Genomic DNA, 27,546 nt, shown 5'->3' with positions numbered 1-27,546 from the left:
AATTTATTATTGTTTTTTTTTTTGGAGGGATTATTATTAGGCTCTGTGTGGAGTAAGGAAACTTGCCCAAGGTTTCGCCCTGACCTGCCTGGAATTGAACTCAGGTCTCTCACTTGCAAATCGAGTGCTCTAACCACTGAGCTACAGGACTCCACTCTAATTTAAAATTAGAAAGGAGTTTCTCCTGGTATCCTGGCTAACAATTCTTCAGATATAATTTGGTCATTCACTTCTTGGCTGTTTGTAGGCCATAACTGTTTACACCTATAAATAACAACAATAATAAAAATCGTTACATTCAATAAAGCACCTTATCACATTGTTAACGCTTCTCAAAGCTCCTCTCTACTGTGAAAAGTATTGACTGTGTTTTTGTAGGCAAATAGAATCGGCAATTTGTGCAGAGCAATTTCCCACAAACACCCATAAAGTGAATGACCAAGTTAATCTGGGGAATTGTTGGCCAGAACTGGGAGAGAAACTCCCTTATCTTTTCAAATAGTGCCTTGGGATCTTTAACGTCCACCTGAACTAGCAGATGGACTTTAGTTTAACGTCCAAAAGAGGTACATAGGTATTTGATAATTTAGGGCCTAGGAGATTATGGTTTTGGAGAAAAGGCAGTGAAATTAGATTAAAACATGATCTGCCACAATTTAATAAAATGTCAAAATCTACTTGATGGAGTGAAATGGTCTATACCAGTTCTTACGGTACAAAGATACATATGTCTGCTTGCATGTTAGAAAATGATAATTACCTCTGGAATATCCATCATTTTTCTAAGTTTCTGGTCACGCCAATTCCAATCCAGGATCATGTACTTCAGAGACTGCAGACTGAGTGCATCTAGGATAAGAACTGTGAGTTAGCATTTATTGCCATTGACTTAACTCCCATCTTAATGCCTTCCAAGGAAACAAACGTCTTTGACTATGCATTCAGTCATCTTTCCCCTCCTCAGCTCCCTAAGTTCCCACCCCCAACTTGGGGACCCATGCAGCACTGTGAAGCACTTTGAGACGTCCTCTTGGTGTGAAAGGCTATATAAATTGTGTCATATTCCTCACAAGAATCATTACAGCAAAGAGCCCAGCTACTTGTAAAAGTTGACTTTGTAGTACAGTTTAGTTACTGCACCTATTATGATTAAAATCATACATTTATTTCTACTTATCAGTCTGTACTTTAATTTAGGAGATTAATAGACTGTGAGTTCAAAGCCCTGAGAACATTCTGAGTCAAAGGAAAGAGTGCTACCAAACTTCCTTCAAGATTCTTGGCTGACCAACTTAAAACATGCGATAACTGGCAGCTTTCTGAATTGAACCGAAACGAGTTAGAGAGACAGAATTAAAGAGCACGTGGTTGTATTTATCCATACCTTGATCTATCAGACTTCTAATGCGCCCTGGAGTTCCCACACCAAGATGGACAACACCGCTCGACAGCAACTTGACCTGTTCTTCTATCTGGAAACAAAACAAAACACCAATAATAAGATGCAACGCTGCTGAGCAGATACCATGCTTAATAGGTCCATTGGCCCACCCAGTGTAACAGGTGTCCTGGGTGACTGGGAATCGATGCAATGAACAAACAGGGAATTTGGTGAATTTGGATAATGTGGGAACATAAAACAGGATATCCAGGAGAGAAAAACTCCACGTTTCTTTGAAATAGAGCTAAGCCTGGGATCCAGCAGAGAAAGTATTCCTCCAGCAAAAGGGTCTGTGGCAACCTGGAAATAACAATATGTTTGCTACGATATGTAGCAATTTTGACATTGGTTGTTCACGTAAACTAGGTGTAAGCACAGCAGTATTATGGGCTACGTAATGCCATGAAAAAGAATAATTATGTAATTCATAAATCCTTTTCATTCATTGCTACTTATATCATTGAGAGTGTCTGTATTTCCCTCTGTACACATGTGTTAACACGTGATATGTAATAAAGCTGCTTTTGCACATAGCACATTATTACACTCTTACTGTAGATAATTGGTGGCCAGGACACCCTGAGAAATTCCCTTCTCTTTTCAAATAGTGGCATGGAATCTTTGCCATCTACCTGAACCAGCGGATAGGATCTTTCAGTTTAACATCTCATCTGAAGTACAGGGTCTCCAATGTTCGCCAACACTGCATTGGAATGTCAGCTTAGACTATGTGAGTTGAACCCACAACCTTATGATACAGAGGCTAGAGTGCTACTAACTGCACCAGGCTGACAGAGGTAATGCAGTTTTACTGTATTTTATAAACACACTAAGAAGCCTCTAATGCCAGAGTTCAGCTGATCTGCTCCAGGTGTCACCACTGAGTCCACTTACACTCTGAATCCCAATAGCAACTCGTGAAATCAGGATACAATTTAAAACCTACTTGATCACATATTACCTAGTAAAGATTAACTGTTACCACAACATGGCAAATTCCCAGCTGGTGACATCAATGTATTCACATTTACCTTGATGTGTTTTGCAAACAACTTCAGAGTCTTAGAGTCACTTTTAAAGGCCGACAGCATCCTGCCAGAACAAACAAGGTACAATCATACAGATACAAATACAAAATTACATTTGTATAACGTCTTTCATGTCAAGAGGATGTCTCAAGGCGCGGGACAGTCAGGAATTTGGCCCAGAGCAGGAAGGTTCGGATCAGGGAGGTGGAGGCTGAAATAGTCCCAAAACTATGCTGTTATATTAGCCCATTCTGCTACTGTGTTGGTAGATCCACTGAGGAATCACAATCCCAATCCCACAGTTTCAACTTCCCCGTCGACTTCTGACAATAAACATCAACACAGTTAATAAGGAGAAAACACTAGAGATACATCAAATAGTCCTATCAGCACAACTGCTACTATAGATACTTAGGTTCCTTGAAATCAATGAACTTGATACACTCCTGATATTATTAACATCTGTGAGTATAGTCAGGTTTCAGTTTCTCGCGCTCTCTCTTTCTCTTTTGCCCTCTCCTCTAGTCTGCAGGTTTGTGTTGGTTGCTGGGAGGTGTGCAAATGCCTAATAATAATAATAATAATCCTTGCATTTGATATAGCACCTTATCACGTCTTTGAGACGTCTCAAAGGCCTTCACAGAATATACTGTAAACAACATCAACAACAACAAGATTATATTTGTATAGCTCCTTTCACGTCGGGAGGTGAATTTACAGTACTTTTTGTGGGTGAAACACAGCAGCCAATTGCGCAGAACAGTGTCACACAAACAGTCATGGATTGACTAAACAATTTAATATTATTATTTTTTTCAGGTATGCTGGGCTGAGCTCGGTTGGGCTGGGTTGAGGGCCAGAACAGGAGTCAACTTTCAAAGGTCAAAAGTTCTTCTGGTTCAGCACAGGAGAAGAGAAACCTGGGACAGGTGTGTGTTTTGCTGCTTTATTTCAGCCACCATAGCCCAGCTCTCTGCAACTCCCTCCCAAAATGCATCCACCTCACTCCCTCTCTCTCTGGTTTCAAAAATCCTCTAAAAAATCTTCAAATATGCAGTAACCCCATCACACTCAAGCCTCAGGGGTAACTGCCCTTGGCTCTTTTGAATTGATTTGTGTGACTCACCTGATGAGTTTGAGGGCTCGGAGGGCAGAGCTACACATGATTAACATCAGCACGGATTTCTTCTCTGTGTGGCTCTTGGACAGCTTCACCCACTTGGGACAGACTGCAGACGGGCAGACAGACATCATTCCCAAACACTTATGCATTAGCGATCAATCATAATGTTCGGAAAACCTATCAACTATTTCAAAGCAATTTCAAACTGCCCAAAGAGGGAACACGGGAGGAGGCCATTCAGCCCATCTCGTCAGTTTCTTCGATCGTAAACAGATCTTTTAATCCCACTTCCCCATTAATCTCTTTACCTCCCAAGTATGCATCTCCCTTTAAACATCCCATTTGATTCAGCTATCCACAATCATTTCATCTTGACCAAGTATTCAGAAAAACAAAATTCAATCCAGGTAAATGCATGTGATAAGGTTTAAGACTGCCTCTGGATTCCATCTTAACATGGAATCTCAGAGGGGACCATATTAAGGCAGGTGTGTACCTCGTGGTCTAGTTATAGTGCGATTGACCTGTTTACTGTTTACTGGAAATGCGGTACAATTAATAATAATAATAATCCTTACATTTGGTATAATACCTTTCACGTCAGGAGGATGTTCCAAACAGGATTTACTGTAAAGTGCAATGACTGTGTGTTTCGTGGGCAAACACGGCAGCCAATTTGTGCGCAGCAATGGCTCACAAAAAACATAGATTGAATGATCAATTTTACTTGGACGCCCATGTGCAGTGCGGTTCAGTGAACACATGAGCTCCTTCGTGCCTCAATCATACATCCAACATTCTATAAAGATGCATTTTCGAACAGAGGGGATATGAACAATGATCAGGAATGTAAACGCTGATTGATATTTTTTTCCCCCCTCCATCCCAGGTGCACTGAAGCTAAACACAACACCCCACTCCTGCCCCAACTGAGAGCAATCAACCTCAACCCAGGCCATAAGTCATATTGGAGACATCTGAGTTTCTATCAATCACTTCCCCATCAGGCAAAGGCTTTGTTACCCAAACTATTAGGAGAGGCTGAGATCTGTCGATTTCTATTAAGAAATTGAAGCTCTTATGCCGACACAAGTATGGAGACGTGAAGGATGTCTTCACAGCCCGCACACCGTATGTGTAGTGTACATAAGGTGTGCATTCATTAGTGGTAGCTTCAGCGCCGAGGGACATACTTCTGACGTGAAAGGTGCAATATAAACATAATTTATTGTTGTAACCCACTTACCTTGTTTCAGGTAGGAAGACAGAGTGTGCGTGAGGTCATTGCTCTGAAGGAAACAGGAATCTGAAAATGCACATAAAATGTTTGACACGAAAAAAGCACATCCCCACAAGCTTCAAAACAAACCCCAACTTTCCTCCACTAGTTAGCTGCAGAGGTGTCTTTCAAAATGCCAAATTTGTTTTTCTAAAGAAAACACAGAATCCTATTTTTAAACAAATATTCAATTTAAATTTGCATTCCAAACATCTACAAAACAAGAACAATTTACATTTGTATGAAATGCTTTGAGACGTCTCGAAAACGTGATAAGGCGCCATGTCAAATGCAATGATTTTTCTTCTTCTTCTTCTTATTATTATTATTATTTGTATCGCGCTTTTCATGTTGGGAGGATGTCTCAAAGCCCTTCATGCGACTGACTAGGAGCCAAGCTGGTGGAAGGGTAAGGTACTTAGGAAGGAAGGGGGAAAAGGAGGCTGAAAGCAGGGTTGGAGATGTAGATTTTAAAGCGAGTTTTGAAGGTGGACAAGGAGGGAGAGGGGCAGAGAGGCTGAGGGAGCGAGGCGGCGGGATCTCAGGAGAATAGAGGCAAAGGTCTCAAAGCTCGCGTGACAAGGGTGAAAGCTTGCTGGACAGTGTGTTCTGTACTGGATAGTGAGCTGTGTGATGGATAAATAACTGTGTACCTGGCAGCTTCATTGCTTCCAGTTCAATGACAGACCGTTCGCCTTTGAAATGCTGGACAATCAGATTCTGCAAATCGTCAGAGGTAGCAGGCTTGGGGGCACTGTCTGCCAGAACATCAGAGATCTTCTTCTATATTGAAAGCAAACAGATCAACAACATTAATGGAATAATAAAATAATATATGTGTTTGATACAATAATAATAATGATCCTTGTGCTTGATATAATAATAACCTTTGTGTTTGATGTAATAATAATAATGAATAAAATAACCTCCTACAAAAATTAGTTATTTTTGGAAGCTCAAACATACTAAGAAAAGTAACATCCATTCACATGTAACTTTGTCAGTGTTATTGATCTGGTTGATCCATCACTGAAAACCACTTAGATTTAAATTGTATTAACATAATAATAATAATAATCCTTTAATTTGGTAAAATAGCTTTCACGTCAGGACAGCTCAATGCACTTCACAGGATACATTGTAAAGGGAAGTGATTGTATTTTGTGGACAAACACGATAGCCAATTTATCATGGAATCTTTAATGTCCACCTGAACAGGCAGATGGGACCTTCGTTCAGTGTCTAATCCGAAGAACGGCAGCTACAATAATACAGTGCTCCCCTAGCATTGCACTGGAGTGTCAGCCCAGACAGTGAGCTCAAAATCCATATGTGGGGTTTGAATCCATAACTATCCAACTTGAGAGGTGAAAGTGCTACCAACCGAGCCAGACTGACCAAAGCTTTCTCTCTGGAAACAAACTTGTATCATGTGCAGGTGTTTGCAATCCTAGTGCTTTCGCTCTGTTACCTTTCTCCGTCTCCTCGTCTTGGTCGGAGGTTGCTGAACTGTTTCTTCCTCCACCTCTGGATCTAAGAAACATTCTATTTGCTAGAAAGTAAAGCAAATGTTTTAACCGTGTTAGAAACCTGCAAACTGCTTGACTAACAGTTATAATAACAGTCCTTGCATTTGAGACTGTGCTTTATCACGTCGTTGAGACATCTCAAAGCACTTCAGTGAGTGTATTGTAAAGTGGTTTGACACTGTATTGTGTGGGCGAAATGCAACATCCAATTGCACACAGGATTGTCCCACAAACAGTTGTTGATTGAGTGACCAATTTTGGGGGGTGAGGGGGGGGTCCGGAGGGATTCTTTTCCTTGGAAAGCGATCTGCCAATCGATAAACAACCTAGTTCTTACTTATTGCTAGGTAAACAGTAGAGTAAGGAACTTGCCTAAGGTTTCACCCCACCTGGGAATCAAACCCAGGTTCTCTCACTTGCAGGGTGAGAGGGCTAACCACTACATTAATGGACTCCACAATACAACAGTTCTATGTATTAGGGTGCTTTCCATTGAGAGGATCTAGTGAGGGCCACCAGACGAGATGCTAATACCTCAAATCCCAGGTTCGAGGTTGCTCGAAAAAGGGCAAGCCCCTTTGTGTAGTGGAAGGAGCTTACAGATCCAGGAGCTTGCTGGTTCGAATGCTAGGTTTGTTGGTTTCAGCCAGGGGCTGCTTGGGAAGGCTAAACTAGCCCAGGCCTTCCCAGGGTTAGGGAAGGAAAAAACAGCTGGGGTTCCTGCTCCTCTTCAGCACTCTTTGTTTGTGCAAGTGTGTCGGAGAAGCAATCAGAACCATCTCTGGAAGCCGCTCCCCTTGGTTAGAACGTTTGCAAAGGCCATTAAAAATGTTTTTAAACAAAAAAGGTGTAAAGAAATGCTGCCTACAAAGTGCTTCAGACTGTCAGAGTTTGGGTAATTACAGCTGAACAGCCATTTCCGGTCTCTCCAGTGCAATAATTTCCCAGTTACATCACTCAGCTGCAATTAATATTTCGGCACTACTATTTATAGCAGTCAACGGCTACTTCTGTGGTTAGTGACGCAAACTGCATTGGGTTTACACTTGGTTTAACAGGTGAGTCGCGCATTCAGTCTGACAGCTTTCAAGGTTGACTACATGCTGGGATAGGCCGCTGGTGGAAGGGAAGGCTGACTCGCCTAATTGCCGCATTATTCTCCAAGCTCTTGTCAAAGGAACAATGTCGTCTTAAGACTCAGCGAGAACATTGACAAGTGGGTCAGGGAGAGGATCAGGAACTTGGTGGAAAAAGTCTGTAGGAACAACTGTGTTAAAGTCTAATCCCAATTTGCGACAGGTTTTTTATGGTGGGGTTAAATGCAATGTGTGAATGGATATCACTTTATGGTACACATTGTTGTTGTTGATGTTCTATCAAGAAGGGAGGTTGAGGCCAGGACACTGGCATTCATGTAAAGCACAGCTTGATGCCATGATTGGAAGATGTTTGGGTGGGTATTCTGCAGGGATGAGATCAAAAGGGCCAAGAGCCTTGTTCATCTGAATCAATCTTGCGATTTGCTTGCATCACCTTTTTACTTTTCTTTGCCGTGGCAGACACCATGCTCTCATCCCCTTCCTTCCTTTTCCTTTCCATCGTATCTTTGTCTGCGTCTTTCCTTATGTTCGCTCTTTTAAGCATACCTAGACCAAAACAAGAAAACATCTCTCATACATACGTATCCTTCAATCCCCTGCAAGCAATGCAGGGGATTGAAGGATACATCCTGAACAAATGATGCAGAGCTATTGGTAATAAACAGAGTCTCTCATGACACGGGCTGCACAACCAGACCCACAAGACAATGACAACTTGCATGTCTATAGTGCCCTTCCCGCGGGTAGGGTCCCGGATGCTTGAGACCAGAGACCCACTTTTGCACTTATAATGTCAAATGTCTTAAAGCGCTTCATAGAAATTACCGTTACATGCAATAAATGCAGCAGCTAGCCAAGCCCACAACTAGTTATGAAGTGAATGATCAGTTCATCCATGGGATTGTTGGCCAAGACACCGGGAGACAATCTACCCTCTCTCCGAGTAGTGCCATGGGATCTTTGAAGGAGCTCACGAACAAGTAAATGGAAACCTTGGTTTGATGTCTCATCCAAAGGACGGAGCCTCTGACAATGCAGTGCACCCTCAGCACTGTACTGGATTTCCAGCCAAGACTAAGAAGTCACTGGTTCTCAGTAAAATGAGACAATGGTTGGAACAGTAACTCAAATTAATAATAAAAATAATAATCGTTGACTTTGATATAGAGCTTTTCACATCTTCTAGACGTCTCAAAGCGCTTCACAGAATATACTGTAAAGTGAATTGACTGCATTTTTCTGGGCGAAACACGGCAGCCAATTGTGCAGAGCAGTGTCCCACAAACGTGGATTGAAGTGACCAAATTATTATTGTTTTTTTTTCTTGAGGGATTATTAGAACTGTAAACACCTATGGATGTCTGTTACTGACAGCTTACGAAAAATAGGTCACATTTCAAAATGTCTCCCTCTTCCCCCCCACAGGTTCAATATCATTGGTAAATATACAGTTGTTTTTCGAGTACTTTAATGCTCATTTTCGACTACTAGCAAAAGTGCAAAATTCCTCGCTCCTTCCTCTCAAATAGAACTCTTCACTTCTGTGAAATAATAATTATAATTATTATTTATTATGAAAATAATATTATGTAAATACATGTAGTATTTGTTGACGTGGCTATCCAAAGTGATTACAATGTAAGAAATAAGGAAATGGAGAAGATTAGGAAATATATCAATCTACAAATTGAGTGCGGATGTATGTGGTGATGTAAAACAAACATAGTTCCTATCATCATCGGTGCAACCGGAACTGTTAATGAAACTATTCAGAAATGCCTTGACAAACTACCCGGTGAACAAAATAATAATAATCCTTGCATTTGATATAGCACTTTTCGCGTCAGGAGGACGTCCCAAAGCGCTTCACAGAATAGACTGTAAAGTGAATTGACTGTATATTTGTGGGCGAACGCGGCAGCCAATTGCGCAAAGCAATGTCCCACAAACAGTCGTAGATTGAAAATGACCAATTTATTATTGTTTTTGGTTTCGGAGGGATTATTATTAGGCTCTGTGTGGAGTAAGGAAACTTGCCCAAGGTCTCGCCCTGACCTGCCTGGAATTGAACTCAGGTCTCTCGCTTGCAAAGCGAGTGGTCTAACCACTGATCTACAGGACTCCAATATCATGATTATTATGAAAATAATATTATGTAAATACATGTAGTATTGTTATCAATCAAAATATTAACCTCCTGCAAAAGATAACTATTTATGAAGTTTAAACATACTAAGAAAAATAACATCCATTCATATGTTGCATGGCAGTGTTATTGGTCTGGCTGAACAATCGCTGAAAACCACTTAGAAACTACCTCTACGGAGTGATTTAAACTGCAATAGCATAGTAATAAATAATAATGCTCGCATCTATTATAACACCTGATCATGTTATTGAAATGTTTCAGGATTTACTGCAAAGTGACTCTGTATTTGAAAATCAACGTGGCAGCCAATTTGTGCCACCAAACAGCCACAACGGGAAATGAGGGATTGTTAGCTCGGTTACTGGGAGAAACTCTTTTTTTCTTTTCAGTTAGTGACACGGGATCTTTAACATCTACTAGAAGAGGCAGACGGTACCTCTGTTTAAAGTTTCACCTGAAGGACGACACCTCCAACAATACAATGCTCCCCAGCACCGCACTGGAGTGTCAGCTTACACTACAACAACAACAACAAAATTACATTTGTATAGCGCCTTTCACATTGGGAGGATGTCGCAAGGCACTTGAAAGTCAGTGTTTTCGACCTGAGCTGGGGGCAGGATTGGGGAGGGTGGAGGGCAGAGGGGGAAGCAGAGTAATCGAAGAGCAGGGTCTTGAGATGGGATTGAAGGAGGCAAGGGAGGGGACAAGGTGGAGGCACTATAGGATGGAGTTCCAGAGGGTGGGGCAGAGTGGCAGAATGGTGGGGTGGGCGAGGCGAAGTATGTGAAGCAGGCTGGAGCCCACTGAACGGAGGGAGAGGGCAGGATGGGAGGAGGTTAGGAGGTCGCAGAGGTAGGGATGAGCAAGGCCATGGAGGGCTCTGAAGGTGAAGACTAGGATCTTGAACTGTATCCTTTGTGTGATGGGAAGCCAGTGGAGTTGGGTGAAGATGGGGGTGATATTGAAGAGGAGGGACCAAGGTCAGCGACCTGAGGAACACCCCATGAGACTCGTTCAAAATCCTGATGTGGAGGCTTGAACCCATGAGCTTCTGACTCAAAGGTGAGAGTGCAACTGACTGTGCCAAAAATGACTGGCAGAGAAGGGCAAACTAAAGTCACCAAAGCCTCTGAGGATGAACAGAACAGGGAGCTCAGTAAGCGCTGTAAATGGCGGTGGAGCTAATACAGTTCCAGCACTGCTAATCCAGCATACCTCTCGATCCTATTTAAAATCACTGCGAATTGCACATGTGATGGCTTCTACATCTCAGTTGGCACCATGTGTGGAGGTGTGAAGTGAAGTGAACGCACAAGCTCCCCAGGAGAGGAGGGACAGTCAATAAAAAAGCCCTTCCAATTCACCTTTCCTGCGCTTCCACTTAACTCAGGCTGTGTATGTGCTAGTTTCCGGGGAGTGCACTGCGTTTCACCCAAAAAATATACAGTGAATTCACTTTACAGTGTATTCTGTGAAGCCCTTTGAGACATCTCGAAGACGTGATAAGGTGCTGTATCAAATGTAAGGATTATTATTGTTATTATAGTGCACACATGAAGCCAGCAATGACTGACAAGTGGTATTCACGGAACTTTCAACAAAGCCTGGCAAGACTTAAATACAAATATATTGATATAGGAATTGATCCAAACATGTATTACCAGCAAAAGCTTAGCTCATCAATAGTCAGAGCCAAGTGCAGCATGCCCAGGACTAATAAACCACAATTTTTTGTTTGATTTTGTTTCAGTATTTCCTTCACTACTTTACATTTGCACGTGGAATACACTTTTACCAAATGGGATGCTGGGATAACGGAATCATCTGTCCAGGTATCTTCCATGTCTTTAGGTGACTATCTTAACAGTTTCAGTCTATGTGTGACCCCATCACACCCACCCTTGCCCGACTCCACTGGCTCCCCATCCCCCAGAGGATCGAGTTCAAGATCCTCGTCCTCACTTTTAAGACCATCCATGGCCTTGTCCCCTCCTACCTCTCTGACCTGCTGACTCCCTACTAACCTGCCCGCTCCCTCTGTTCAGCGGGCTCCGCTTTGCTCCATGTCTCCCACTCGACCCGCCCTACCATCGGTGGCCGGGCTTTCAGCCTCTCTGCCCCCACACTCTGGAACTCCATCCCACAGTCCCTTCGCCTCGCTTCCTCCTTTGCCTCCTTCAAGGCCAGTCTGAAGACCCTTCTCTTCGACCGTGCCTTTGGTCACCCTCCCATCTCTTTGCCTTCCCTCATTCCTACACCACCCCTCCCCCATGCTCGAGCCCCGACACCTGACTGTCCAGTGCTTTGGGACGTCCTCCCGATGTGAAAGGCGCTCCATAAATGTAATTTTGTTGTTGTTGTTGTGGTGGTTGTTAGCCTGGCTCAGTCAGCAGCACTCTCAGCCCTGAATCAGAAGGTTGTGGATTCAAGCCTCACATCGGGATTTTGAGATGCAATGCTAGGGGAATGCTGCACTGTCAGAGGTTTCATCCTTTGGATGAAACTTTAAAACCGAGATCCCGTCTGCCTGTTAGGTGGATGTTAAAAAATCCCATGGCATTTTGTTGGAAAATGTCAAGGGAGTTTCTCCTGGTGTCCTAGCCAAACTAAGAGTGACCAATTTTAATCGAGGGATTATTGGCCAGAACATTAGGAGAATCTCCCTTCCCATTTCGAACAGTGCTGTGGGATCAGTAACCTTCACCTGAACAGGCAGATGGGCCCTCGGTTTAATGTCTCTTCTGCAGGACGGCACCTTTGACAATCCAGTACTCCTCCAGCACTGCAGTAGAATGTCAGTCTAGACTATGAGTTCAAAGTCCTGATGTGGGGTTTGAGCTCACGATCTTCTAACTCAGAAGCTAGAGTGCTACCAATTGATCCAGGCTGGGACTTGATCCACCGCGCAAATTGCCAATTTAAACCTCACGACTGCCAATTGAAACCTCACAAAACGATTCTGTGCCATGGCTTTACATAAGGCTCTATGATGCTCCAACGTGTAAACCATATGTCCCCACGTGTTCCCAGAGAGAGAAACTACAGGGTAACTCGAAGCCCGTTTAGTAACACATGGAATCATTTCACGTCTCTATAATAAAACATACTTATACGGGGGAGACAAACCGTGCTTGAACGACTGTGCAGCCCTGAAGCGGCCTGTCAATCTTCCTGAAGTGCTTACTTGAAAGTTGAACGGTTTCGATTTTCCTTCCCCTGTGCTGCTGCTATTTTGAGGCACCTTTTAGAACATCTTAGTTAAAATGACACGTTGCAAACTAAGGCTGGAGTATCTGAGTATCGGAACGTGCGAGTGAAACACATGATCACAGGCAAGTGGGGGGAGGAGGATGGGAGGGAGGAGATGGGAGAAGTTAAGGGTTTCAAGCAGAAGGTGGTATTTCAATAGAAATGTTATCAATCGATGTTTCCTTATTATCTCCAGCCCACAAACACATGGGTATTAAGCCCCATGCCCTATTTGAAATCACAGTCTAGGCTGACACACCAGTGCAGTGCTGGGGGAGTCCTGCAATGTTGGAGGCACCATGTTTTGGATGAAATGTTAAGCCAAGGTCAATGGGACATCGTTACAAGCAAATTGGGTGCTGAATTTCACATGCAAAAAAATGCAAACTAACTACACATTACAGTAATTTCCTGTGAAGCGCTTTGAGATGAGGCGCTATATCAAGTGCAAGGATCATTAATTACTATTATTGCCAATAACTGTGAAGGTTTTCTTTCCGCCGTGCTTCTAGAGCGAGTCACAGACCGCCAGTCAGGTCAGATTCCAACCCGCTTGGTCGCGCGCTGGTCTGATTCATTAGACTGTCCCGATCGGTGCTGGTTTTCCATATTACACAATGTGTCAGAGGAACCACAGGCTGCTACGACTGGGGCCAGCTGTGCCTTCACTAGTTTATACACGAGAAGCCCTGGGCGTCAGTAATACTTCTGCTCACCATGGCTTTGAATAATTTAATCTGTATATCACACAGAGGATCTTTATAGAAAATAAGCACATTGCTGTTAGGGGAACTTGAATTTGCAAAAGTCACTCAGAACTCAAAAGGGCAGTCGAATTCCCAGCTCAAATTTTCCGAACATTTCAGTTTTGAATTCAGGAAAGTTAATGATCGAATGGAGTTTAGGGGGAGGGGGAGGTTCAAGGGACATTTACGAACCCTGGGAGGCCACATTAAAAGGGAAAGGGTAAATGGAAGTTCCCAGTCACTTCAGGGAATCAAGCAGATGTTTTGAGTGACCAAATTGTACTTTAATAGCGGCAACAGGAAATTTTACGGGTAATAAACAGCATTGATAAGCCTGCTGGGCACAATATTACTCGTCAGTTATCTCTTTTTGCCTTTAAAAAATATCTTCAGCAACTGGGCTCAGACCATTACCCATTGCATCCTGAGAGCAGATCCACAATCAATAAATCAATCATTTTTGTTTTCTCATGTGTGATAAAGCAATAGCAACAGGAAGAGCTTAGATTGGTGCTATGCTTGTGTGTCAGCCTGGCTCAGTTGGTAGCATTCACCTCTGAGTCAGAAGGATGTGGGTTCAGGCCCCACATTGAGACTTTAAAATCACTAGTCTCGGCTGACACTCCAATGTGGTGCTGGGGGTGCGCTGCATTGTTGGAAAGGTCATTAAAATTGAGGTACTAAGGGCCTGTTAAAGATCCCACAGCACTATTCAGAAACAGAACAGAGTTTCTTTCGACTGCCCTGGCCAACAACCCCCAGATAAAAATAAGTCATTCGCTTCATGGCTGTTTGTGGGTGAATACTGTATGCAAATTGGCTGCTGTGTTCCCACAAAATACACAGTCACGGCACTTTACAGCAAATTCTGTCACGCGTTTTGAGACATCTCTTGACATGAAAGGCATTATATCGAATGTAAAAATAATTATTATTTCTTTGGTATGATGGGTTCCCATTGGATTTTGTTGTATATCCAACAGGATGGGATTGCACCTCTTTCTCTGTTGCATACAAAATCCCATTCAAGGCTGATGTGATTCCTCTCTTTCTTTCAGACATAAAGCACTGGTAAGTTTCATGATGTTTCTCCAGTTAGGACCACCCTGTGTGTTATGTGTTCTGTCTCCCAGACCTGACGACATGTCTACGCCTCCAAGGCTGAACAGATGAGCCAGACAGTCTGTTCAGCCATCAACAATGCCTCGGATGAGTGTGGAGATACCTAGTTTTGCCAGTCATGAGTCCTTGGAGCCACTTAAACTCCAGACAAACTCCTCTCTCCCCGAGGTGATTTGTAGGCATGCTTTTAGCAACTTCAAATGGGTGAAGCATTGAGCTGATCAACTGGATTTCAAAGCCAGAACCATCTAATCCCAAATCAGCTCAACAGACGTACAGTCGTAGTCTATAACGATTAAATACACAGTCATTTCACTCAACAGAAAAGTCTGTGAGGTGCTTTGGGATGTTTCGACATACTAAGTCACTGTATAAATTTAAAGGATTATTATTAATAATAATAATAAGGGAAATAATCCTGCTCTGCATTGCTATCCAGTGAACTGCTGTGGAAAGTGTGCACCAGTAAACATCAGGTCAGGACAAGGTCAGAGGAGGCTGTGCTGGTCTCTTGGGTTAAATAGGCTACCGACAGTTAGAATAGGCTATTGTTCTGTCTTACACACACAGGATGGTCACTTGGGTGAAGTTAAGGAGAGCTGACTTGGAAGCGTATCATTGCAAAAGTCAGGAGAGGAGTGAAGAAAAGGATAGAAAATTGGCAAAAACTATAGCAAAATAATCTCTAAGACCAGACTGATATCCCTGTTGCATATCGCATGAACCCATATTATTAGAAAATGGGGGAAGAACGCTGTCATTTCATTGTAAGAAATAAATCTAGTTTCCCCCCCACAACACACTCCATCCCAAATGGGAGCTAAGCAATGGAAAATGTGAAAGAGCTTTACATGTGATGTCCTGCCAACTTGGCTCTGGCATCACCTCAGCCACTTGCACTGAATATTTCAGCTCCCGTCTGGGCACAAGCTGCATCAGCTGCTTCTGTTAGCCACCCAGCTACGTAGCTTATGTGCCCTGCTTTGGTATAGACAGTGCAGTGAAACTGACAGCTATCTTTAACCTCTGAACACAGAGTAAGTGAAGCAAGGGAGAAGGGGGAGGGGAGGATGAAGTTAGCACAGGGTGGAAGGTTACTATCACTTGTTCTGCATCAATTGGCTGCGAGGAACCGACCCCATAGACGACAACACTTCACAGGACTCCCAATGCAGCTCATTGCAACTGCAGGAGCTGACTTTCAAAAGCAAACCATTATATAATAAGCATACGGGCACGTTGCAAATTTGAGCACAGCCCAATGCAGTATCAGTAACGCGAATGGTGAAACTTAAGCCCTGTTTACTTTGGAGCGATATTCCATGGAGACTGGGTGCACGCAATAGTTCTGTAGTTCTAATGTTGCAAACCAAAAATCTACACCTATGTGAAACCAGAAACAAAACTCACCTATGTTACCTCAGGTCTTGCGCTGCTTTTACACTAACAGTTCAACTGTTAAGAAGCATTAGCTTTAGATTGCCTTCACAGCTAATTTGCATTGTCAGTTGCAAATGTTGATGGCATAGTGTTAGAAGCATTACCACTGGGGCTTACTATAGAAGAATTCAGTAAGAAGTTTACAGCACAGAAGGAGGCCATTCAGCCTACAGGAGCAGTGTATTATTCTGCAATTCAGGGGAAAGCTATTTGAAGGCAACAACAACAGAGACTTGCATTTATACAGTGTTCTTCATGTAGGATAATAACGTCTTGGAGATCACAAGATTGGTTCGGATGAAGAAGGCCCTTCTCACCCTTCTAGAATTCCCACTCTACTGTCCTCTCATCATAGCCCACAAATATACGGTCAATTGACTTTACAGCATATTCTGTGAAGCGTTTTGAGACGTCGCGAAGACGTGAAAAGCTCTATATCAAATGCAAGGGTATAGCATCATGCTGCTTTTTGAATGCATCCCAGTGTCCTGTCCTCAACGACCTTTCCTGCCAACCTGTTCCAGTCGTCAATTACCCTCTCTCTGTCCTGAAATTGCCCTTTGCAACCCTAATCCCTGTGTCCTCTTGTTCTACTGTCTTAGTTCATTCTAAAGCATTATCCCGGGTTTACTTTTTCAATCCCATTTAAAATGTTATACACCTCTTTAACATCCCTTCCGAGATACCTTCTCTCGAATAGGCTTCTTGTGCAGAGACGAGCAGATACTGTTTGTTCAGTTAGAAAGTTATGAATGTCAGTCTTAGAAGTAAAACTATATCACACCGTGATCTCTTCTGATCTTAATCTGAAAACCCAATTTCCAGTTCTTTATAAATTAAGAGAAAAAAAATCAAAACTCAATGAAAGGATTTTTCATAATACTGAAAATTTCAAATGTTAAGATATTAATCTAGAGGCTGAGAACATAAGAATTTTAGGCCTCAGAAGCAATGAGCTAATTGAGTGCAACAGGAGATTGATGCTCTCAAGACATCAAGGATACACTTATTTAATAATTATAATAGTCCTTGCATTTGATACAGCGCCGTTCACATCGAGAGGACATCTCAAAGCACTTCACAGGATTTTACTATAACGTGTAGTGACCTTGGATTTTTGTTCTCCGATTTTACTTTGTAATTTGGTGGGAAATCCCATTTGTAAAGACATGGCCATTTAGCACATCTCCCCAAATAAAATTCACTTCATTGGCTGTTTATGGGACATTACTGAGCGCAAATTGGCTGCCGCGTTCACGTACAAAATACACAGTCAGCACACTTCGCAATACATCCTATGAACCGCTTTGACATGTCCTCTGACGTGACTGGTGCAAATTCAAATGTAATAATAATTATTATAATCACAAAACAATATTTGTACTTTGACGTGAAAACGAGTAGAGAAATATCATTTTCTTTTCCCTGTTTATAATGGACACATCTGCACACATCTGAATTTTGTTTGTGAGAGCTTTCTTTTTTTAAAAAAATATAACACATTCGGCTCTTAAAGGGATGGAAATAAATCACTTTAAAATCATTGTACTTGCTTAGCAACAGTGAGCAGGCATCACAGGCATATGGTGAGTTCTCTGTAAGCCCCGAAGCCCTGTCTGGTTACATCTCTCTGTGGAGAGACTAGGTCAGCTTTTTGACAGGGCCATCTGCCCTTACTGTGCATAGCTGCACTGGAAGTAGGAGATAAATATAGAGGATCATTCCGATCCATGCCAGGTTCTCCCCGCTAGCCCGAGACTACGGACACCGATCCCTGCACACTGCTTAAAAAGGAATAGAAAATAAAGCCGAGGTTCTATGTTCAAGCTAGCACACACACCTTCTGTGCAATGTCTTTGAGGAAGAGCTGGAGTAAGAAAAGGAAGCCACTGAAAAACTTGTCTTGTTCAATTGTCTTCTTGCCTGAAGACCGAATGCCTATTTTACGCAACACTTACTGTAACAGAACCCTGGATTTTGAGCCAGATCTGCAATCGTAGGATTCACAGGAGAAAATTCCACCCGCGTTCTAACAGTAAGGCATTCAGCTTCTTTATTGTGTTCTATTTTGTCGACAAGTATTTTTCTGTTAAAATGGTGCGATAAATGTTCCCCCACCCAAGTTTTCATTGAAAATACTATAATTTGATGGTACATTGCTTACTGCGTGATTTGTAATGGTGTTTACTACTTAAAAGATTAGCTTTGGATGTTTCAAAATAATGTCTTTTTCAGCCAGGCGGAAATAGGGTTTAATGTACAGCACAACTGAGCACTTTCCGGAAGCTTTGCTGAGCAGTTAATTTGCACCCCCTTCACTGAAGGACTGGCTGGTGTTGGGAACTACCACCAGTACCAGAATTAAGTCATTTTGCCAAATAGCCTACTGGGCAGATTCTAACATCAGATTCTGAACTCCATTCAGTCAGGGCTCCAGTTACGTGCTTCGAGACACCACCTCGTGTGAAGGGCACTGTGTAAGTGCAAGTTGTTGTTTTGTTGTATTTATGAGAGAAGATCACACAACTTACTTTTTTTCTGGCCGTTCCGAATTGTCTATGATTTAAGTTAAATCCGAACAGTGCGTGATAAGAGGCGACGGGGCACTGTGGCTGTAGACAAGAGCGCATGTGATGCTGTGTTTGATGCACAAGCACAGGACATAGGAGGATTATAGGAGAGCTATGTGTGTGTCTCTGCGGGTTGTGAAGGTGCAGTGTTTGAGTGGGTCATTTACTGAAAGGCTTCTAGTCAATGTAAAGCTTCCACCTGAAAGAGCTAATCAAATACAGTGCCAGGTTGCAGCTCATATCGCTGCAAGTCAAAAGACGTGCTTCTAATGTTGCCTGAACACTGCGGGTGTAATTTTGAGCCCTCTGTCCTTCAGAAGGACATTGATGCATTGAGGCTTCAGAGAACATAGGAACATAGTCACAGGAGGAGAAACAATTCAGCCCATTGAGCCTATTTCTCTCTTCTATTAGCTAATGCCTGATCCTTATGTTTCCCTCACGCTTCTCCATTTCCCCTTATTACCCAACAGGAGGATTAAGATATAAGGGGAAGATCGCAGAGCTGAACCCATTATAAACAGGGAAAAGAAAATAATAATCTTTGCATTTGGTATATGTCTGCCCTAACTAATAATCCTCCAGATAATTGGGCATTCACTGCTTGGCTATTGGTGGGAAAATGCTGTGCACAAATTGGAAAGATATGGTCAAGCACCAAGTTACACTATGAAGCATATAACAGCAAAGTTATTCTTATTCGCTGAACTGAATTGAACTCTGTCTGGGACTCACAAAAAGATATCTGAATTGAGCTCTGGGGAGAGCTGATTGCTGCCTTCTCAAAGGAGAGCAATAAATAGAATTAAGATGCATTGTTTTTTAGAGGGTTTAGCTGTGTATTGTGCACAGTTGGATCTTCCTACTGTTACTACCAGTGTTTTAGAAAAATCATAATATTCCTCCCCTTTCATCCACAAGACATACAGTCAATTCACTTGACAGTATATTCTGTGAAGCTCTTTGAGACGACTCGAAGACGTGATAAGGCGCCATATCAAATGCAAGGATTGTAATTACGATTATTATCTGACATAGTGCCTTTCAGTTCAGGAGGACGTCTCAAAATGCTTCACAAGGTTCACTGTAAAGTGTATGGCTCTGTATTTTGTGGGCGAATGCAGCAGCTAATTTGCGCACACCAAGGTCCCACAAACAGCCGTGAAGTGAATGACCGATTTTATCGAGGGCACGGTTAACTAGGAGAAATTCCCTTCTCTTTTCAACCAGCGCTGTGGTATCTTTAACGTCCACCTGAACAGGCAGACAGGGCCTCGGATTAACGTCTCATCCGACGGACCAAATTGTACTGTTGGACAACAGCCAGTAAACAGTGAGCTGTTGTGTGGCAGTCGTGCGCTGAGCCTTTTCCATTGCCAGCAGTGTAGAGGCTATCACTGGGGCCTGGGGAAAGGGCGGGCTGTCAATATTCCTTCCTGTAGAACCACAGATAAGACCGAGTAGCATCTGCCCGCGGTGAATAATGAATATTTCCTGCCCTTCTTACTGCTTGAGGAAAGGAAAGGGAAATCTGCTGACATTCAGGAGTTGCCATTACCCATGTCCACTGGGGTGATATTCGCACATTAAAATTGGGTGAGTCTTGATAGGAAGCGCAAATAAAATAGAACACAAGGCAGAGGCTGAATTTTACAGCTGGAGTATCTGGCAAGAAATTACTGTTACCCAGCAGCTGAATACAAAACAACCTCACATAGAAGCCCCGCAGTTGAATACACTGTCCGCACTTCATTATGAGGATGGTTTTGTCACTTGCGAGTAATACGATTTGCGAACTTATGTGCCAGGTTGGCTCAGAAGACTGTGTTTGGTTCAAGCCCCATATCAGAACTTTGAGCTCATTATTTACGCAGATGCCCCAATACACTGCTGGGGGTGTGCTGCTTTGTTAGAGGTGCCATGTTTCGGATGAGACGTTAAAGCGTAAAGCAGCAAAGATCTGTTCTACCTATTCAAGTTGATGTTAAAGATCCCATGGCACTACAAGAAACAGAAGGGAGCTTCTCCCACTAAATATACAGGCAATTCTCTATAGAGTATATTCTGTGAAGCGCTTTGAGACATCTTGAAGACGTGATAAGATGCTATATCAAATGCAAAGATTATTATTATTATTATTATTATTATTATTATCCTAGCCAACATTCTCCCAAATAAAATTGATCATTGGCTTCTTGGCTGTTTGTGAGACAGTCTTGTGCACAGATTACCTGCTAAAAATTCAGTCAACAACAATAACAACAACTTGGATTTATATAGCGCCTTCCACGCCGGACGGCGTTTCAGAGCGCTTCAGTCATTACATTTTATAGTAAAAATCCTGCACAGAGCTTTGAGATGTTTCATCGACACGATAAGACGTAATATCAAATGCAAGGATTATTATAGACTCCGATATAAACACCTCGTGTCTCTGCAAAACAAAGCGGATCTGAGCAGGTTTGGTCATTGATGCTGGAATTTGGCTGTATCCAAGAGAAAAACAGTAGCAGAAACACAATACATAGTCAATAGTCAATACACTTCACCATGTCTACTGTGAAGCGTTTCGAGAGACCTCATGACTTGAAAGGCGCTGCATCAAAGGTAAGGATTATTATTTAGAAGACAATTAAATGAGCACACGTTTCAGGTTTAGAAAACTCAGGCAAATCTGGGCTTGTAAATGAGGATCTAAGGAAGGATCTTATTTGACTAACAACAATCAATCAGGAACTCACACAGTGCTTTTTGGGTTAAGAAGCGCAGATCAGGTGTAAGGGGTTGAGTGAAATGTTTGGCAAGAGGCAATCAGCATTATGTTTAAAACCAATCTTTCTGTTTGCGGAAGAGTGTGATTCGCTAGATGCTCTAACATGATTGGCAAACTAATGGGGGAAAATTATTTCACTTGTTGATGTACATTGATACGCATGCTGAGATTTACTAGCTGAAGTTTGTTGGGTGCTATAATTTGCTCACAGAATTCAACATTCTGACCGCATGGAATAGGATCAGGGCAAGATCCAACTGCATTCAGTGCAAGTGGTAATTTCCGTGCCTTCTGACTGTCACTTTACGGGTTTGATTTTATATCTTTCCTCGCAAACACCAGACTTCATTTGCAAAGCACTGTACCGTGTAACAGGACTACATCCAGTGAAATCTGCTTCGGAAACTGGTGCAAAACAATTCCTGAGTTCTCCAAAGGGATAGAAAGACATGTTTCCTTTGTGGAAGTAGCAGCCAAAGAAATGAGCAAAGTCTTCAAAGACTTAACCTACTTGTGCTATATAGTGCCCAGCAAGCTTGTAATACACTGTAACACATCCATGGAGCAATAAGCTTATGTAAACAGCTTAGAACTCCTCTTTAGTATTAAAATGCCCTTTTGCCAATGACAGTATTTAGGGAACAACAGGTGAGGTCCCATCTACCTGTTGAGGTGGACATTAAAGATCCTAAGCCACTATTTTAAAAGAGAAGGGAGTTTCTCCCTGATGTCCTGGCCAACAATCTCCCAGATAAAATTGGTCATTCACTTCATGGCTGTTTGCAGGACATTGCTGTGTTCAAAGTCTAAAGTGCAGCGACTGTAAAATTGTAGTCATACGGAGCAGCCAATTTGTGCACATCAAAGTCCCACAAAAAGCCAGGGTGTGATTGATTAATTTAACTGGACGATTGTTGGTCGGGGCACTGAGAGAAATTCTCTTCTCTTTTCAATAAGTGCCCTAGGATCTTTACCGTCCACCTGAACAGTCAGAAGGTTTAATGTCTCATCCGAAGGATGGCATCTCTGGCAGTGCAGAGCTTCTCCATCACTGCACTGGAGCATCAGCCTAGAGTCCTAGCCCGTGAGCTCACAGTCCAAACTTGGGGCTTGAGTCCACCACCGAGCTCTACCTACTGAAGCCAGACTGACCCTGTAGCACACAGAATCTATTAAGGGGAAGGAGAATGTTAAAGATGTACTTCTCTATCTCCCCAACGGTTCTTTTGGAAAAAAAGTACTTTGTTTAAAGCGTTTACGAGTTGTGGAACGCTAGGTTGCATCTAGCAATGTGATAAAACACACACACACACACACACACAAGGCTGAAGTGTTTAAAGCCCAGACCATGGTTGCCAGTACCTAAAGCTGGACAGATGCCTATGAATACAGCCAGCAAGGCTGCCCCTCACCATCAGCAAAACGATCTCTCAGTGAAGGGCCAATGACTATAAAATATCCAGAGAGGTGAAGCAGCCTCCGATACCGTGCTCCAGCTTCCACAGTGGCCTGAGTCTGTACAGTAATGCATCCTCGGGGGCCAATTGCCTCACTAATTTAAGTGATGTGAAGTGTCCTAAATAAATCCATCAGCTCTGCCCGGCTATTACACGGCGCAGAAAAAAACACAAGCAGCAACTGAGGCAAGCTCAGCCTCGGTGGTCGCTGGACGGATGTGGCAGGAAGGGTTTTTTGAAATTATGCCAACCTCTGTGTGGTCCAGCAATTTGAACCCTTCCTTGTTTTCACACGTCAATTTTTTTTGCCAGAAATCTTCTCCCATTTGTTCTCCCCACTCCAAACCGCCACATACATACACACCATACGCACACACAGACACACACACCCCCGCACTCGCACTCACACAAAAAACATATTTTTTTCATATTTTGACCTTCAGATGGAAGTGGGAGAACATGCAACGCTAGCTTTTCTGAGGCTCTCACCAATCCTTGTTAGCTGACAGGAGGGAGGGAGGGAGGAGGGAGAGAGAGAGAGAAGGAGAGTGAGGGGGAGAAGGAGAGGGAAGGAGGGAAATTGTCATCCTGTCAATTTTTACTCACCAGAGACGTAATGCTTTATTGCTAAACTGCTTCAGCTGCGAAATGAGAAAATACGATCATCCTGAGTTCAAATGACAAATAAAGTCTCATATTCTAACCCGGCGGCTGAGAGACTGAACTATAACTGGCCAAGTCATTACAGCACATCGTAGGATTAGAATTTGTGATAGGATATATCCTAGACACAAGATTTCCTGATAACAACAACAACTTGCATTTATATAGCGCCCTTCATGCAGGGTAGAGTCCCGGAGCGCTTGATAGTGGCGGATTGTGACCCTGAGCCAGGGGTAGAGGGAGAGAGCAAGTGACCGTAAGCACGATCAAAAAGGAAGGTCTTTAGGCGTGATTTGAAAGTGGGAAGGGAGGGAGCAAGGTGGAGGGATTGAGAGAGAGCGTTCCAGAGTTTCGGGCATAGTGGCTGAAAGCATGGCCGCCGATGGTGGAGCGGAGGGGGCAAGGAACGAACAGGAGGCTGGAGCCATCCGAGCGGAGGCACCGGTTGGTGGAGTGAGGGCCATCATTATTATTTTTTTGAGGGATTATTACCCCCGAAAAAGCGATCCGCCAATCAACTAACAGCCAGGTTCCTACTTACTGCTAGGTAAACATAGGCTTTTGGAGTAAGGAAACTTGCCCAACATTTTGCCCTACCGCGAATAGAACCCGGGTCTCTCGCTTGCTAGGCGAGCGCTCTAACCACTGAGCTACAGGACTCCACGATTTATAGGTGAAGGTGAGTGAGAAGCTTCAAATCGATCCGCTGGGACACAGGGAGACAGTGGAGCCTGGAGGTAAATGGGGTGATGGGTGTGCGGAGTCTGGTGTGGTCAGCCGAGCTTGGGAGTATAAACATAGGGATTAGTTAAGCCGAATGGCCTTATTCCATGCTCTTTCCCAGCAAAGAGCATGATTTCCTCTTTTGGGAATAGTGGAGGGATAGGGGATGAGTGGGGTGACAAAGCGGTTTGGCAGCAGAAGGCATGTCAGGCATTGCTGCGTAAGCCATCTGGGATTTTATGATCCCTTCCAATCTTTCGAGCTGCGGTGCTTTATTTAACCTTCCTCGGAACCTTTGACAGAATTCATTTGCAGGGGTCACGTCACAAGGTACAAAAAAGAAACAGCACTGAAACTTTACAGGGCAGTATGGAATGTCAGCTTAAAATATCTGCTCAGATTGCCGTGGACGTTACAAAGCCACATGCTAAAGACCTAAACTATTATTGGCTTGAGAGCTTAGCTCCCACGCTGATAGATACATTGTGAACCAAAATGTCAAAGAGGAGAAGAAAATTACCCCCTTCGTAAAGAGGTTATAGTGATAATAATAATAGTAATCTTTGCCTTTGATATAGCTCGTCATCACGTCATTGAAACGTCTCAAAGCGCTTCACAGAATATATTGTAAAGTGGATTCACTGTGTATTTTCTGGGCGAAATGCAGCAGCCAATTACGCACAGCAGTGTCCCACAAACAGTTGATCAAAAACGGGGTCTAAAATGTGGGCCAGGCCAGCAGTCTGACTCACATTTTAAACCTCCAAACTGCTTTTAAAGCAGCCTGTGCTCGAATGACTTCATGAACTATATCCTGGGTTATTAATGTCCATTGGCAATACGGCACAGGACAAATTAAGAAAGATTATTTTCAGTTGAAAAGGAAATAAAAAACGTTTTCCTGAAGGCAAGGCACCATCGGAGTGATTGAAAATAGTAGGTTTAGCAATGTACACACTCTACGATCCTGAAACCAGTGTAAAACTAGGCTGTTACCTGAACATTCGTTGGCTGAAGCAAGTAATTTGGATTGAACACATTTCTTGACCCGAACTTAGTCCACTTGTATTAACCCCAATGCTCTCAGCTGTCCTCTGTATAGTATTACCAGCTGAGTGCATGGCTCGGATTTCAAACCCAGCACAGTGATGTGCTTAACACCTGCTGCGCTTGATAAGTGCTCCGCACGCTGTCAGAAAGAAACAAAGAAAAAGCACACCGAACATGGATTTTATTGATCTAATGTGTGTGTGCCAGGTGTCCTCCAGTTCTACATGGGAGCAGAAGTAGTCTGCAGTACCATGTGACAGGTGCTGCAATGTCAGGAATGGAGGAAGGCCACTGGGACCTTTCCCGAATGTCACACAAAAGTATTTGATTCCAAATTGATATCACGACAGATGCTCTCTCTATTCCCCCAACACCCACCCCCCCTCCACCTCTCCCTACTGAAAAAAAAAATATTTTCCCAGTAGAGGCTTAGAACACATTTCGATACAGTCTTCAAGGTGAAATGGCAGTGTCCGAACCCAATACATCCCAGATCGCACCAAGACAGTAGAACAAGTGGAATTTTCAGGACAAGGGCGATTTCAGGACTGTGGTCAAATCTGAATTTTTATCGATTGAAACAAATACTTTTTTTTAAACCCAATTAGTTTGGCGCTCGCTTTTATCTTGTGGAACACTCCTATCTCTTATAAACCTCCAATGCCTCCGCTCAGCTGGTTCCGGCATTCTGTTCGTCCCTCGACCCCCCCCCACCCCCCCTTCACCACCAGCGGTGGCCGCGCTTTCCAGCCACGACGCCCTGAAGCTCTGGAACTCCCTTCTTCAATCCCTGCCTTACCCCCTCCCTTCCCACTTTCAAATCCTGCCTAAAGACCTTCATTTTTGATCGGGCTTACAGTCACCTCCGCCACTGTCAAGCGCTCCGGGACGCAATGAAGGGCGCTATATAAATGCAAGTTCTTGTTGTTATAACCTCGCCACTATATGTTTTCCACGCAGCTGCTGAGGGTTGAGCTCTTCTATCCCACTGTAGATTTTGATTAATTTAGCACTCGCGGCCCATTTCGATGAGGATGCGAAACCTCAGAGCGTGAACGCTAGCTAAATCAAACGGGCTTCGGAAAAGATACCAGATCAGGCGGCGTTCTTGATCTCCAAGCTGATTGTGTCTTAAAACAAGAAACAGCTTCCGACTGCAGCCACTTCCTCCCTGTTAGGGCTCTTTCGAGCCACAGGCGTTAAAGACCTGGATGAGGGATGGTTCTGGATGAAGGACCCGTGAGGTGTACTGTTGAAAGCCCGTATCGTGCAGACCAACATCGCAGAACACAACATCATTACAAAACATCTTCACATCTGATAACCCCCACTGTCTGTGATAGTCAAGTGAACAGGGAAAACATATCAAAGCGAATTGCTTTGCTGCATAAAAACCAGCACGAGTCTCAGAAATTGAGAGAAAGCAGGCAAGTTTGTGAGGAACTCCAGGCGTTTAAAACTTACTATTATTTAGAATTGTTCCTTTGGGATCTAACAAATACAATATAATACCAAATTACATTTGTATAGCGCCTTTCACATCGGGAAATGGTTTAAATTTAGACATCTCTAAAGTCTCAGAGTAGGATTACACAGATGTAATAATAATAATAATCGTTGCATTTAACATAATACTTTTCATGTCTTCGAGACGTCTCAAAACGCTTCACAGAATACACTGCAAAGTGAACCGATTGTATATTTGTGGGCGAAACATGGCAGCCAATTACGCACAGCAGTGTCCCACAAACAGTCATGAACCGAGTGACCAAACCAACAACAACAGCAACTTGGATTTATATAGCACCCTCCACACCGGATGGCATCTCAGAGCGCTTTACAGTAATGGATCCTGGGACCGATCCAGGGGGAGGGGGAAGAAGGTGACCAAAGGTGCAGTCGAAAAGAAAGGTCTTCAGCAGAATAACCACCATTGTTGTTTTTTATTCGAGGGATTATTAACCCGGAAATGCGATCCGCCAATCGACTAACAACCAGGTTCCTACTTACTGCTAGGTGAACAGAGGCGTGTGGAGTAAGAAAACTTGCACAACATTTCACCCTGCCGGGAATCAAACCCAGGTCTCTCGCTTGCGAGGCG

At 43.2% G+C, this 27,546-nt stretch overlaps 2 protein-coding genes and 1 non-coding gene across 18 annotated transcripts in view; 1 reads left to right on the top strand and 2 right to left on the bottom strand.

The window, feature by feature from the left end:
• Positions 1-27,546, bottom strand: part of cmss1 (cms1 ribosomal small subunit homolog) — a 154,900-nt gene that overhangs the window by 1,555 nt on the left and 125,799 nt on the right. For 11 of the 15 annotated variants that reach the window (XM_042334352.1, XM_042334350.1, XM_042334351.1 and 8 more), the window contains 8 exons: positions 7,934-8,046; positions 6,343-6,423; positions 5,525-5,654; positions 4,839-4,898; positions 3,596-3,698; positions 2,473-2,533; positions 1,385-1,472; positions 761-849 (listed from right to left, as the gene is read on the bottom strand). In XM_042334352.1, the coding sequence (XP_042190286.1) occupies positions 761-849; positions 1,385-1,472; positions 2,473-2,533; positions 3,596-3,698; positions 4,839-4,898; positions 5,525-5,654; positions 6,343-6,423; positions 7,934-8,044 (723 nt within the window). In that variant the 5' untranslated portion in view covers positions 8,045-8,046. Of the gene's footprint in view, positions 1-760; positions 850-1,384; positions 1,473-2,472; positions 2,534-3,595; positions 3,699-4,838; positions 4,899-5,524; positions 5,655-6,342; positions 6,424-7,933; positions 8,047-17,758; positions 17,847-18,740; positions 18,843-23,615; positions 23,651-27,546 lie in introns of those variants that run through there. The other 4 variants (XM_007895730.2, XM_007895743.2, XM_007895731.2 and 1 more) reach the window with 4 other exon arrangements.
• filip1l (filamin A interacting protein 1-like) overlaps positions 18,192-27,546 on the top strand; it is a 125,592-nt gene continuing 116,237 nt past the window's right edge. For both annotated transcript variants that reach the window (XM_007895745.2, XM_042334349.1), the window contains exon 1: positions 18,192-18,244. The gene's annotated coding sequence lies outside the window, so the exon portion shown is untranslated. The remainder of the gene's footprint in view (positions 18,245-27,546) is intronic.
• Positions 24,261-24,332, bottom strand: trnaa-agc. Its single transcript has one exon. It is a non-coding gene; the product is annotated as a tRNA-Ala (tRNA).

The sequence above is a fragment of the Callorhinchus milii genome, unplaced genomic scaffold (genome assembly GCF_018977255.1).
Source record: "Callorhinchus milii isolate IMCB2004 unplaced genomic scaffold, IMCB_Cmil_1.0 Scaffold4, whole genome shotgun sequence".
NCBI lineage: Eukaryota > Metazoa > Chordata > Chondrichthyes > Chimaeriformes > Callorhinchidae > Callorhinchus > Callorhinchus milii.
Note: the sequence above shows the minus strand (reverse complement) of the source record. Positions and strands in the feature narration are given on the sequence as shown.